General features: G+C 43.0%; 1 protein-coding gene across 4 annotated transcripts in view; it reads left to right on the forward strand.

Moving 5' to 3' along the window:
- The window catches only part of LOC115085321 (E3 ubiquitin-protein ligase RNF138-like), a 90,781-nt gene that overhangs the window by 16,788 nt on the left and 58,537 nt on the right, over nt 1-15,456 (forward strand). For all 4 annotated transcript variants that reach the window (XR_003854805.1, XM_029591190.1, XM_029591192.1 and 1 more), the window contains exons 4-5: nt 13,260-13,375; nt 14,460-14,534. Coding sequence is in view for 3 of the 4 variants with exons in the window: in XM_029591190.1 (XP_029447050.1) it covers nt 13,260-13,375; nt 14,460-14,534 (191 nt within the window). In the remaining variant the exon portion in view is untranslated. The remainder of the gene's footprint in view (nt 1-13,259; nt 13,376-14,459; nt 14,535-15,456) is intronic.

A 15,456-nucleotide genomic window follows, 5' to 3' on the forward strand; every position in this document is an offset into this window, starting at 1 on the left:
CATTCTGCTTCACAAAATACGCATGTAACAACAATGGAAAATTTGAACAACAATGGAAAATGTTTTAAGTTTCTTTTTTTTTTTTTTTTTTTCCACCAAAGGGCTTTGTTGTATCAAATGAACTTGGACTTAAATCCTTTAACCTCAAATTATTAAACTGTGAAATGGATGAGCTGCTTGCTAGTAGTTTGTCATTTCTGTCAGTATGTTTAAGAATCTTTTAAAAGCAGTTTAGACTAGCAAAAAAGATTATTTTTTAGCTAATATAGCTGACAAAATTATAGGATTCTCCTTACTCATTTTGATTTCTATTTCATATTAAAAATGACGAGAGGTGGGTAGCATCTTATAGACCAGCGATTCTCAAATGTGGTGTCGCGGCTCCCAGTGTCCCACTGCTCCACTTGTGCTTCCATTCTCCGGGGAGTGCCACCACCAGAGGCCAGACCAGCGGTGGCCGAAATGTGGAGAGACCTTGCACGCTGCCACCGGAGGCCAGGCCGGCGGGGCCAAAGAGTGGAAAGATGCTGCCTGCCACCGCTGGTAGCCAGGCCGGCGGTGACTAAAGAGTGGAAAGACGCTGCCTGCCACCGGAGGCCAGGCCGGTGGTGGCTGAAGTGCGGAGAGACCCTGTGTGCCGATGCCAGAGGCCAGGCCAACAGCGGCTGAAGTGCGGAGAGACACTGCGTGCTGTCACCAGAGGCCAGGCTGGCAGCGGCTGAAAAGCAGGGGCCAGGCGTATTGGGCCAAACAATGAGAAGAGGCTCCACATGAGCTTGCATGTGTGTGTGTGAATGGCAGCTTTGTGTGTGTGTGTGGTACAATGGGTGCCTGGTTGCGTGAGTAGCAGCTTTATGTGTGTGTGGTAGAATGGGTGCCTGGTTGCGTGAGTGGCAGCTTTGTGTGTGTGTGCTACAATGGGTGACTGGGTGTGTGAATGGCAGCTTTGTGGGCTGTGGTAGAATGGGAGCAAGCGCATTTATGTGTGATTGAGAGCTTGTATGTAAGTGAGATAGCATGTGTGTGATTGAGTGAGAGACGGATTGGAGGTGATGTGTTTCTTTGCGAGAGAGACAGACTGGTCAGGAAGCTGACTGGTGTGTGTGTGTGTGTGAGACAGAGACTGGTCAAGGAGGTGACTGGTGTGTATGTGTGAGAGACAGAGATTGGTCAAGGAGGTGATTGGTGTGTGCATGCGAGACAGAGACTGGTCAGGGAGATGACTGGTGTGTGTGTGTGTGTGTGTGTGTGAGAGAGAGGAAGAGAGACTGGTTAGGGAGGTTACTATCTGAGTGAGACAGAGAGACTGTGTGTGAGTGACTGGTATGGGCCCTAAGGATGAGGATAGTGAGGACAGAGCTTCAGTAGCCACTGCTGCTTCTGGTGTGTTCTGTTGACCTGCAAGGGAAAGGAGTAGGAGAGTTGCTGGAGAGGGTAAGTAAAAGGTGGCTTTAAGTTTATTTTTCTTGATTGACTGCCATTTTAATTATTGGGTATTATGTGATGTGTCTGCTGTTTTGAAATATTTTATTGATATTTGGACAATTTTTATGAATTTTTAATTGTTGGATGTTATTCTGTTCATCAGCTGTTTTGTAACATTTATTAGCTTGGCTTATTCTGTTTTCCTAATAGGAAGTGTATTAGTGTTTAGGACCTGGTTTAATATTTGTAGTATTGCCATTTCATAAGTTGGGTTGTATTGTTTGAGTGTGTTCCATAATGCAGGTGTATCTTTGTGCGGATTAGTTTGTGTGCATTATTGCAGATCTTGGGACTATGGTAGGTGCTATATTTCTTTTTCTGTTTCTCCAGGTTTGCACTGCATGCAGAGTGGCTGTTTTGGTTTTCCATTCCAGTTTGTCTCCGTATTTATAATTTGTGGTCTTTCTGTACTTGGTGAAGGTCAGTTCTGGGTATGTGACGGAGGTGAGATATTTTACTAGCATGTAGGCATTTGTATCAATCTTATTTGTTGTGTTTTCTCAATAGTACATGCATTAGTGGTAAATTACTGTCTTTTCATAAGGAGGGGTATTGTGCCTGCAAGTAAAGGGTGTTTGTTTTGCCTTTACTGAGATGTCATCAGAACCAGAATATCTTTTTTTGTATTGTGAGTTGTACGGGTAATGCCCTAGTTCTGCTCTGCACCCATTGTTGGGGGTCGAAGGGGTTCCTGAGGATGCAGAATGTATATTTACATTTAGCCCCATGATGGTCACATGTTCAGTGTGTCACACATGTGAGAAACATCTATCAGGTGTGTCCCGGCCAAGAAAAGGTTGAGAACCACTGTTATAGACTAACCAGTTTATTGAGGCATGACCTTTTGAGGCCAGAGTTCACTTCAGATGTATGACAGTGGGTAATATATATATATATATATATTTTTTTTTTTATTTAACGTCTCTTGTATACCGATGTCCGTTCGCACATCGCATCGGTTCACAAAAAACAAGAACTTTTTGGGCGAAGCCCTTACAAAGAACAGATATATACAGTTAACTTAGGGGCGTAGCCCTTAACAAAACCAGGGAGGCAATAAACTGGGAGGGGTAAGGTAGGGTCATGAAAGCAATATCATTGATTTACAGACTATAAACTATATATATATATTTACAGACTATAAACTATTTACAGACTATAAACTATAAACTATAGACTATTTACAGACTATAAACTATATATATATATATATATATATATATATCATGGGGCTATATATATATATATATATATATATATATATAACTATAAACATAAAATTATGACAGTTCAAAGTACCAAAATCAGAGGCATATCGCAATCCGTATTCAGGCCGAGTTCAAATTTGTGGATTGGGGTTATCCATTTCAGAAAAAATTTATGTAATGGGGGGTGATGTTGGGTAGGCTTGCTGGAAGAGCCAGGTCTTTAGTTTTTTTTTGAAGGTGGGTGTATATGTCTCCATACGGATGTCATGAGGCAAGGAGTTCCAAATAGTGGGACCGGCTAGAGAAAAAGCTCTGCTTATGGTGGAGGAGAGTTTGAAAGCTTTAATGGATTGGGAACGTAGAGTTCCTTGTAGAGCTGTGCGGGTGGGTCTGTTGGAGGTCCGAGGGATGAGTGGGGGGTTGATCCAATTGAGGTTGGAGTTTAGTAGACTTTTGTGGATGATGGAGAGTGCCTTATAAAGAATTCGGGAATGTATAGGGAGCCAGTGGAGATTGATGAGTATGGGAGTGATATGGTCCTTCTTTTTGGAGTTTGATAGTATACGAGCGGCGGCATTTTGTAAAAGTTGTAAAGGCTTGGTGTATGAGGCGGGGATGCCAAGGAGGAGTGCGTTACAATAGTCTATTTTGGATAGAATAATAGCCTGAAGTACAGTGCGGAAATCCGTGAAATGGAGAAGAGGTCTGAGTTTTTTTATCGTTTATAGCTTATAATAACATTCCTTAATGATAGAGTTAATGAATGATTTAAAAGTGAGGTGATTATCGATAAGTACACCTAAATTGCGAACATGTGTGGGGAAAGAGGAGGATGAGTGTGTAAGTGGAATGTCTGGAAGTGGTTGCTTGTTAGATATGATTAAAAGTTCAGTTTTGTTGGGATTTAAAGCTAGGTGCATGTCATTAAGAACTTGGGTGATGGAGGAAAGGCAGGATTCCCAGTTATGTAGGGCAGTTTGGAGGGAGTCAGAAAATGGGAAGATGATTTGCACATCGTCAGCATAAATGAAATGCTTGATGTGCAGGTTAGTGAGCAGTGTGGTGAGAGGAAGCATGTATATATTGAAGAGGGTAGAGGAGAGGGAGGAGCCTTGGGGAACAACCTGGGGCAGACTAATGGGGTCAGATTCATTATTATCCACAAAGACAGTGAAGAAGCGATTTTGGAGATATGATTGTATCCAGGAGAGGGCATTGCCAGAGATCCCAATACTCCTGAGGATGTTGAGGAGGACATCGTGATTGACTGTGTCGAACGCAGCCGAGATGTCAAGCATGGCAATTAGGTAAGAGGAACCTGAGTCAGTACCTCTGATGAGTGTATCATGAAGGGAGAGCAGTAAAGTTTCAGTACTAAGATGTTTCCTGAAACCATGTTGTGTGGGTGGGAGGATATTGTTTAGTTCAAGGTGATCAGAAAGCCGAGAGTTGACTAGTTTTTCAAGGATTTTAGCTAGGAAGGGGAGGTTAGAGACAGGTCTGTAGTTAGACAAGGTGGCGGGGTCGAGATTGGGTGAAGCGAAGCGTACTTTCATGGGCTTGAGCGCCCAAATTGACGGGCGCTCAAGCCAATGAAAGTATGCTTTACTTCGCTTCCAAGACCGTAACTCAGCAGTCTTTTGGGGGGGGGGGGGGGTTTAGCTGTCAGCCAGAAGTCGAGCTGGCTCCCAGGAGAACCGGGACTTGCGCGCGGGGGGGGACCGCTGCAAGCTGCTTTCGCCGCCGGCTGCCCCCTCCAGAGGACGGCAGAGAAGGTTGGAGGGGCTGAAAGCAACAAAAAGTAAGTTGATAACATGTCGAGTAGCTTCGGGAGGAGGGGATTTTAGGTTTTTAGGTTTCTTTGGGAGAAAGTTTGCCGTCTACCCTTACCCCTGCCTCTAACGCAGAGGTAGGGGTAGGTGGTAAATGAGCAGCTTAAACGCACGGGTAAACTCCAGGTTAAAAAGGCGATAGTTGGGGCACGCGTTACTGAATGGGAGGGAATAGCTAATCCGATCGTTTATGTCTAATATAAATGCCGCGGGCGGAAGGGGTTACGCGTTGATTTAAAGAGGCGGTAAGAACGGGTTAAAGGGGATAGTGAATCGTGGGTTGGGCTAACGTGGCCAAATTGTGAGTAAAAGGCGGGTTAGAAACAGGGTAACTGCAGCCACACTTTACTGTATTGACCTGATAGGAACTTAACTGATCTCAGATCATTCCATCTTCTCACACTTACCTCAGTTGTCAGTAGGCTGGACTATAGCGCTATTAAAACTCTGCTTCCACACCCTGCCTGCCTAATTCAGTGCCTTTTCTTTGGTTTGTATCCCCTCCCCCCGCTCCCCATCCCCATATATTTTACCCACCTCTGTACTACACTTCATGCATCTGATGAAGTGGACTCTGTCCTTGAACCCTCATGCCTCAATAAACTGGTTAGTCTATAAGGTGCCTCTTGCCTCTTATTATTTTTGCTACACCAGACTAACACAGCTATCCCTCTGAAGATCTATTTCATATTAAAATCAAAATAAGCTTGTACAGATCTGAGGGGCAGAAGAATGAACTCAGGGAAGGGAATTAAAAAAAACAAAAAAACAAAGGTGTACCTGAAATAAAATATGCAGAGCTTTTGTAATCCCCCCCACCCCCGTATATTTTATTAGTCAAGGAATGTGGGTCACCAATTGAGAAAAACCCACAAACATATGTATGAACCGCAAATACCAAAATATGACAAATGGGTTTGTTTACCTTATAGGGAGAAGGGGAAGATAATGTCTCCTCACAATCTTTGTTCCATGTCCTGATTTACTTCCTTCTCCATCTTATCTGTTGACAAATTCAGGTTTTTCCCTATGGAGGAACAATACTCTGCAAAAGCAACCTTTAGACCCCAATACACTTATTCCAAAACACAACAACCACACAGAGAAATACAAATAACTTCAACTTTACTTAAGCAATTCAGGGAATTCAAGTGAAGAACAAAGAGCAGCACATATACATATATAGCTCTCGGATACCAAAATATAAAGCAATAAGAACTAGCAATTATACTCTCACTTACTAATACCTCAGAGAATCTCTACATAAAACAGTTCCAAATAAGTGAAAAACAAAAGAGAAAATAGTCCCTTCTCACACACTTTCAAGAGAGAAATGTAAACTTCAGGAGCAGCTCTTCAGTCTGTTTCACTAAGTTAGAAAAATGCAGTCTGAAGGAACAGTTGTTTCCTTCCAGAAGGAACATAAGTGGAGTCAAGTAAGCATGGGTTTATTAAGCATTAGGTCCAGTCTCTCTTGCCACACCTTTCTTCAGCCTGGACTCTTCAACCCTCATATACAAAATAGATGCGTAAACATCGTCAGACAAGGGAGAATATCCAAACAAAGCAAGATGTGCGACCAAAGAGATAAAGCTGCTCCAAGTAAATCAAAGAAATAGTGTTCCAATTATATCTTCAGGGTAGCTTTCACTTTCATAAAATACAGTCCCCTGACACAGCCGGGTTTCGCCGTAGGAGCTGTGTTGGGAGGGACCTGAAGGGAAACAATTCCCTTACAGTTGAAACCATCAAAATTAAATATGGGTAAAGTAAATAAAGGAGATAAAGTACATAAGACAGAGAAGTCCAAAAAACCATTGGGGTAGATTTTAAAAGGAGTGCGCATGGCGTACATGTGAGCGCGCTACCTGGTATGCACACATGTACGCCCGATTTTATAACTTGCCATGTCGGCGCGCTAAAATTATAAAATCAGGTGTCGATGCGTGCAAGGGGGTGCACAATTGTGCACCTTGTGTGTGGTGAGCCGCATTGCCTTCCCCCGTTCCTTCCCCTAACCTAACCTTCCCATCCTAACCTTTCCCCCCTCTAGCCCTACTCTAACACCCCCCCCAAAAAAATTATCTTATCATTTACGCCTGCTTCCGGGCAGGTACAAGTTGTGCGGGCCGGCAGCCTGCCGGCACGAGATCCTTCAACACAGCAGCAATGGCCGCCGTGTCGGAGGCCTCTGTCCCTGCCCCGCCCCACCCACGGACCACCCCCTTTAGTAAAGCCCCGGGACTTACATGCATCCCGGGGCTTTATGCGCGTCGCCGGGCCTTTTTAAAATAGTCCCGGCGCTTAACTCCCCCTGCGAGCGTAAATCCTCTGGATTTTTGCGCATAGGGCTTTTAAAATCTGGCCCGTTATGTATAGCAGAGGCAGTGTCAGAGGAACTTGTTTTAAATTGTAAGGTTCCACATGGTACTTTCAAAAACAAAATAATGAGCAATTGATGAAATAAAGTTCTTTACAGCTAAGTTAATTCAGTTTGATGGTACAAATGCTTTTTAGTAAGTTTGTGACTTCTTTCAGTCTTTTAATAAATCAGATGGTAAAGCCAATTGATGTAGTTCTTTAAATCAATGACTTTTAATAGCCTTTAAGTTAAGTTAATATCCTGATGATTCCTGTAACTCCTCTATTCCTTGTCTTTTGTAGATGTTCATGGGCCCAATTGCGGTCCACTCCAACTCTGTTCACCCCTCTCTTTTTTTTTCCTCTCATTACAATGGCCAAAAGTCATCCTCTCCTTGGATCTTTGTGATCTCACATACCTCTTGCTTTTCAGACCTTTTTGCATTTAAATTGTAGAGTGAAAATCAGATTAGCTTTACTGAGTCCCAAGTTGCTGGGCACTCTAAAATTAAAGAAATTAATAGATGACTCTAAGGTGGATTGGGAGTATGGAAAGAAACTCAGATCCAAAAATAATATGCTCCATGGAGACAGAAATTAACTAATGGAAAAATTAGAGAACAGCACAGGACATGCTGCCTCTCCAAAAAGAAAAGGGGAATCCAAACGGTAAAATGGTGCCTTGGCTCTAAGTGCTAGAGCCATGGGGGAGCTGCAAACACTTTATCCCTAAACTGTCCCACATCAGCTGGTGCATTCTTCTACCCAAATGTAGTAGGGGACTAAGAGGATCCCTACAGAAGAAATGTAGAAGCGGGTATATTCCTTCCTGCAGAGGAAATGTTATGGTGAGTAAAAAGTGAGTAAACAAAACTACTCATAACTTAATTCACAATAAAAACTGCTGGCTTTCCTCCACTTTACACTTATATACCCCTTCCCATGCTCTAAGATCTCAAAATCATTACAGGTACCTTCTCCAAAATCCACCAGGCTCATTATTACCCGTGAAAGATCTTTTTCCAATGCAGGCCCTATTATCAGGAATATTCTTCATATCACTGATACCAAAGAATTAAAAAAAGCAGTCAAAACATACCTTTTCCAATCCACTTTCTCTGAATTTTCTAGCCCTTAACCTGCCTAACATGCTTCCTTTGGATTTTTTCGCTTCCTCATTTTCTCTGTCGACTCCCTGCCCATTTCTATTTAGCCAGTATTGTTTCTAGTTTTATATATTTTAATTTTATCTCTATTTTTATGTGTTTTTTAATTGATTTATTCTATTTTTTTTTTCAGAATTTAATGAATGTTTTCTTTGTAAACTGCTCCGAACTTCGGAGGAGGTGGTATAAAAGAACTTTTAAATAAAATAAAAAATAAATAAATAAAATATTTGTTAGGGCACTTCACTTTAGGAGTGGCCACAGTGATATAGTCCTGGTTTTTGGTGAGAGAAGCTCGAGAACTGTTAAGCGCCAAACACACTTAAGGCGCTTCTCCACGGACACAAGGATACCATACCAAATTTAGTAGAAACAAATATCAATTTTTTTTATTGCATATCAATAAGCAATGCAGATACGCTTGGGTGGTACAGAGTCACAGCAGTTCTCTCTGTCTAGATGCTCAGGAGAAGCACTACTCTAACTCTCTTTGTATGTCAGTGAGTGCTGCTTTTTATAGGCAAAACATACAATAATCACCAAGTTGCATGAAGCTATGGGAGTATCACGTACACAGTTTCTTATCTCAAAACAAGATGAATTAAACCTATGTTATCCTGACCCTCCTCCCAAATTGGGGCCCACTTGCCTGATGTTTACATCAATCTTCTGTTAGTCCTTTGTCCTGTCAGTTTTTCACCCTCAGGGCGATTTCCAAGGCTCAAGTGCCACCATAATTAAAATGTTAGCATGTGAGATTCTAATCTTGTCCTTCTGGTTTTTGTTTTTGTTTGTGACCCCATGACCCTCCATCACAAGTTTTAGACAGCTCCGGCTGCTATCCAGATGTCTCCTGGAATTTCTCCAAATTAGGGTCAATAGGGCATTTAAGGTTCCCATGGCCAGAACTGCAAGCAGGCCAAGGCAGCAGAGGATTCTGGGTCAATCATAGTCTCCATGTTGGTCTCAGACACAGGCACACATATCAGAACATTTTGTTCAGAAGGTTAAGAGAAAAGGGAAGTCCAGTATCTCATCCCTCTGAATTAATTTGGAGCAGGGGTAAAACCTTCTTTCTGAATAACTAGAGCCAGACCAAGGGTTGAAGCAGGCAGCAGACAAGCATAGACAGGGTACAATGGAAGAGGTCAGGTCCAGGTGGCAGGCAAGCATAGCCAGGTCCAAAGGAAGAGGTCAGTTTCAGAAGATCATGTCAAGGATGGGTGGATGAAGACATACAAGAGACACTGGATGAGCCGGATGGGCAGAGCAAGACTAGTCAAGACAGGCTGGGTAAAGCAAGGCTGGACAAGGCAGACTGAGCAAGTCAAGGCTGAAGCACAGGATCGCAGGAACAATCGGGAACATGGGAGCAACATGCACTGCTCTAAGCAGGAGACCCATTGCTAAGGTGTCTGATGCTCCTCTGAAGGAGCCTTAAATAGGAGGTCATCTGTGATGTCATCATACAGCACCATGACTGCCTTCCCACCATGGGTCCTTTAAGATTGTGGACGTTGGGCGCGTGCATGCCTAGAAAAAGCCAGGAGGAGTGGCAGCAGGGTGACGTGGAAGCACGGCAGAACAGCTTTAGTAGTTTGAAGCAATGTCCATAGGAGGGCTCAGGCGACATTGGGGGTGAGTGAGGCGGCTTGTGGGACTGCCCTGCAAGCCGCCAATCATAACACTTTGATAGTCCCTTATCTAAAATGCTTCTGTGTTTTGTGTGTCTAGGGTGTCTTTTATATTGTAAGGTCTTTATGACCTTCTGAATTTTTTAGCTTTTAGTTTAGACTATTCTGTCACCATTTAGATTTTATGTAAAAATGGTATAGTACAAATAAATCTTATTGTTCTACACACCAAATACCCAAGTATTTTACCATAGGATACCGAGTATATTTTCAGCTAAAATTTGATCAGTATCTTTCAAACTACCCAATAGCCAATGACTATGTACTGTATAATGCAGCTGAGCTAGTTTAGAAGGAGGAATTATTTACATACAGGCTGATACAGTAAAGCGTGGCCGCGGTTACCCTGTTTCTAACCTGCTTTGTACCCACAATTTGACCGCGTAAGTCTAACCCGTGATTCACTATCCGTTTTTACCAATCCTTACCGCTTCCTGAAACCGACGCATATCCCTTTCCGCCCGCGGCATGTATATGATATGTAAACGATCGGATTAGCTATTCCCTCCGATACAGTAACGTGCGGCCCGATTATCGCCTTTTTAACCCGCTGTTTTGCCGCGTCTTTAACCTGCTAATTTACCGCCTACCCTTACCCTGGCGTTAGTGTGGTGAACTTAGCAGAGAGAGAGACGAAATTCAAAAATGAACAGTGTTAAAACTCACTGCAAAGGAGAAATAATTACTAAAGTGGCAGCAATACTAAAGCTGAAATGATGCTATTAAGCTGTCAGCCAGGAACAAAAGAGAGAAAACGACTCGACATGTTATTAAAGCAAATAGTGAATAAATTGTAACAAACTTACTGCATGTGAATTTTCTTTTGAATGACAAACAGATACGTCGCCAGCAGAAACAAGAACTGCTCCAGAGCAGCCCCAGTCCTCTCTCCCCTCCTCCCGAGGCGCGCACCGCGGCTCCCCTGCCTCCCGGGGGCAGCCGGCGGCGAGAGCAGCTTCAGCAGCCTGGGGTGGATCGGGCGCTCCCCATGTGAGGGGCGGCTTCCAGCAGCCCCCGCCAGCGAAGGTGCATGAGCGCCCGGCTGGACGTCCGAGGTCACGGCGTGCGCTCATGCACGTACAGGGCGCTCAAGGCAGCGAAAGTGCATGAGCGCACGCCGTGACCTGAGCGCCCGGTTGGACGTCCGAGGTCACGGCATGTGCTCATGCACGTACAGGCGGGCGTTCATGCACCTTCGCCGGCGGGGGCTCGGGAGGAGGGGAGAGAGGACTGGGGCTGCTCCGGAGCTGTCAGCGCGCCCGCACGGGAGACCGGCACCCATGGACGCCCTTCTGCTGCTGGGGGCTTGCGTGGCCGTGGCCAGGGCAGGTGAGCGGGGGCTGGGAGCAAGTTTGCCCGTGAAATTTCGTCTCTTGCCCGTCCGAAGGAGGCGGAAAATCGGAGCTGCGCGCACAGGTGAACCATCCACTTCCTGGTACCTGTCATTTCAAATGTCATTTGAAATGACAGGTACCAGCGCACCCAGGATATTGTATAGGCGCTGTATAGCGCTCTATACAGTAAAATGGATTGCGCTTCATGGACGGTTCATGGACGCGGCTTGTATTTGCGTGTCATTTAAATACTGTATCGAGCGGTATGTGATCTAAACTGTGCGTGCGGCACACGCGGGTGCGCCCGGCACTGCCGCACTCTTTCTTACGCGTCCTTACTGTATCGGCCTGATAATTTGTGCAGTGCTGTTCTGGTTTACACACATTTTAGTGTATGCGAATTGCAGGCTTGATTAGCTGTAAAATACACGATACAGTACAATGAAGCAGAGACTTGTTAAAGTCACAAAACAGTGAAAGGGCTTTGCATTTCTTATTTTTCCTTATTATATACAATTTAAAGTTTAAACTTTTCAGAAACACCCTGGACCTAGGCCTGCAGTCTTTAATTACTCTTATTTTCTGTGTTTTGTCAAGTCTGCCAATTCCTGATGCAATGCCACAGAGCCTACCTTATATTAAGTTTTCCCTTGTACTCTCACATCTAAGGATCCTCTGGGCTCATCCTAACTTTCTTGAATTCTGTTGCTGTTATGGCATCCACCATTTCCGCTGGGAGACTGTTTCAAGTATCCACTACCTTTTCTGTGAAGTAATATTTCCTTATATTACTCCTGAGTCTACACTCTTTAAGCCACATGCCATAATTCCTTTTCTTAAAATGTCCTTTCCAATGAAAAATGCTTGCTGCATATGCAATATTAATACCTTTTGAAGTATTTGAATTTTTATATCATATTTCCCTCTCTCATTTGTGCCTTCTATTTAGCTCTTTAAGGAACTAATTTTCTCAAGTGCATTAAGACAGCCATAGTGTTAGCATATGTTAAAAAGCTACATTAACCTTAATATACTTGTGCATTAGTCTAGTACACACTATTTATTGAAAGCAGCTTATTCATATTAAAAAGGGGGTTAATACAAATCATGGTAAGCAACCTGATTTGTGTTGCAGGGCAAAAGACCTCATAAGATTAGCCAATGCCATTTTGAGTTTTTGCCCCTGTGAGATAAGAGGGAGGAGGTCGACTTCCTTCGGCCCCAGTCAAACATCAGATAATTTCAGATGATGTTGGCTGGGTGTGGAGAGGGTGAACTTGGATGCCAGTGGGAGCCATAGTTTGGGGGGTGTGGGATGGGGAGTAAGGGTAGGGGGCTCACTTGCAATGCATCCTTTTTCAGGCAGGAGGAGGGGGAACTCCACAGCCCACATTGGGCTGCACATTTTCATCTCCAATAACTTTGATGCATTACTGGCAGTGGTGACATTACTCTATGTCCTGCAGAACTCTGGGATTAATGCCCTTTAATACACTAGGTGTTTAACACAGAGTTTTGCAAGAGTTAACATATTGGCTGAATTTCACATGACTTAATCCATTGGCCTCCATGTTTCATTTCATGAGGTTTATTTTGGTAACCATCTTCTGGTCTGTATCCACTCAGCCTATACCCTTCCAAAAATATATGACTTCCAGAAATGGACAAAAGACTCCAGATAAGGTCTCACTGACAGGCATTATCAACTCTTTTTTCTACTGGGAATACTTCTCACCATGCACTCTAGCATTATTCTGGCTCTCGCCATTGCCTTGCTACACTATTTGGCTGTCCTGAGGTGATCTGATATGATAACCTTGAGATCTATTTTCTGTTTTGTGTAATTTTATTACCCTACCCTATATCAAGTACTGCTTTTTTTGATTTCTCTGCCCCAAATGCATGACATTGCAGTTTATTGCATTAAATCTGAATGGTAATAAAATACCTGATCTGAATATAGTGACGCTTGTTTTCTGAGCAAACTTGCAGAAAGATCCAGCCCCTCTCATCGAGGAGTCTACAAAAGAAAGCAAAGAATTACAAGGAGATGCAGTTTTAGTGATTTGCAGGCTAATAGAACTGTTGAACATGCACTGAACCAGAGGAGAATTTGTTCTAGTTATGTGATAAATCTTGACTACCAAGAAATCAAATAAGTATAGAGATTTGTTTGCAGGTTAAATTGTACATGATGAGGCGCCATTACAAGTCCTGCAAGAAATACCAGGAAGAATTTGGCAGTGTCCCAGAACATCCAGAACTCCAGCTCTTCCAGGACTCTGTAGGCAACAGGTGGGTGACCAGTCAACACTGTTTTCTAAATGAAGAGTTCAACAAGTTGGAAAAGAATTGCACAGAATTTTGTTTGAGCACTTTTTTCCCCCCTAAAAACAAAACCAAACCCTACAATTGTAAAACATGTTATAAGCTGGTTTAAGTCCAGTCACACTGCTTCCCCTGGACAGGGCTGTCCTTAGGAGGAGGTCAGACAGAGCACTGGAAGGGTCCCATGCTGCTGTGGTCGCCCTCCTTTTTTTTTATTTCAGTTTTGGGCCAGAGCCAATCCGTAAGTTTAATGGGGGAAAAGTAATGTTCTGCAGTTTGGGGGCAGGAGCCATAGGTTTTATGGGAGAACTCTTATTCCAGTTTCTAGCCTATTCTGAAAAAGTGGTTGCTGTAGGTTGGTTTGGGAGATAAGGTGTACACACACATTCAGACAAAGCGACAGCATAAGGAGTTTTTTTTTAAAACTGGGATGGGTGCAGATCCTGCAGTCTTCGGAGATTGTCAAACATGCTGCTTGACTGATTATGACTGTAACACTGATTTATTAATACATGTGTTACAGGTCAACTTTCATGCAGTTGCTTAAAGCAAGGGCAACCCAAATGCCCAGTCAGGCACGGCTTCCTTATTGGTTGGATGATAGTTTATGAAAGAAAAAAATATAGCCATTTCCCAGTAAACCAGTTCAAATTGGCCCTCCTCAGCTCCTGCCTATATCAGTTTTGTTCCCAATGAGTTGTTGCCAAGTTCTGCTCTCTCTCTGTTTTGTTAAAAGAGAAGATCAATTGACTTTATCATTTCCTGACAATTGCGGAACATGATTTGGAAGATAGTTTGCTAGCGCACTATTGTTTAAACTAGTATTCAGCCAGGAAGGCACTTTCACCTGGCTGGATGCTAAAGTTTCTGTCTTGTAGGGGATAAAACTTGTCCTTTTAACTTCTATTTCTATTGATTTCACAACTGCATATTTATTCTCTTAGGCAATTTCCTGTTCTTCTAAAAAGGAGTCACTAACTAAACTGTTTTTTTCTCCTAAACGTGTTTCTGTTTTTCTCTGCTCCTCTATATTGACTATAAATGTTTTCAGTAATAGTACCGAAACATCCGATAGTGATAGCCTAAATGATTTGTCTACGTTTCATTCGTTTCAAGAGAATAGGAGGTAAGTAATCAAATTTAATCCTTTTTCCTACTATGCGGCTAGTAATGTTATTCTAAGTGACCTGTAACTGATTTTTCAACATTAATCGCCATCCAGCACCCAGGAAAGCACAGTTTGGTTGTATCCCCTATAAAAAAAAAAAAAAAAAAAATTACAACTGTGTATTGAGAGAACCCAAAGGTTTTGGAGTTTATGAAGACTAATCAATGAAAATGTATGATATCCTGGGAAACTCTTTGGGAGTTTTTCTGTGCATTTTCCTCCATTTTTATTTTTTGTTTTAAACTGAGACTACCGAAAAGTGGATGTTAAAAGCAGGTACTGCCAATCCCTCTTTCTTCCTCTGCATTACAAAGTTACTTGCAAAGCTGTTATCGCAAGGAGAGGGTATTTCATAATGGGGTGGGCATGTTTTGAAAGCTATTTGCCTGGCTAAATGCCAATTTACCTTGACAAATTGGCAGTTTGAAACTGTGTGTGTTGCCATGCAACCCCCATTGGTGTTGAGGCATTCCCGAGGATGGGGGTTAGGTCAGGGAGGCAACAACGCATGTAGTTTTGCATTTTCAAAGTCATACGGATTGTTTTCCTCAGCACAAGAACCTACAGAAAAAAGCAGCTGCAAATATCAGTGGATATTTGTTCCCAAGGCAATTTGCAAAGGGAACATCTGCTCCTGCTTTCCCTTTAAAAACTGGTACAAAGCCCATTGGTAAAAGTACCTGCAGCCTTTGTACCAATATGGACAGTTTTGAAAATTACCCCCATAATGACTTACTCAGTGGTCTGTAAAAGATTGGTGTGTGACAAGAGCTTGTTAATCAACAATTCAGTTTTCACTTGCATTCACTCGGTGATGTCACAAAACAATTCATTGTCATGGGTTGAGCATGTTGCTGTTTTACAGGGGGACTTTATTGGG

Source organism: Rhinatrema bivittatum, chromosome 2 (assembly GCF_901001135.1).
Source record: "Rhinatrema bivittatum chromosome 2, aRhiBiv1.1, whole genome shotgun sequence".
Lineage (NCBI taxonomy): Eukaryota > Metazoa > Chordata > Amphibia > Gymnophiona > Rhinatrematidae > Rhinatrema > Rhinatrema bivittatum.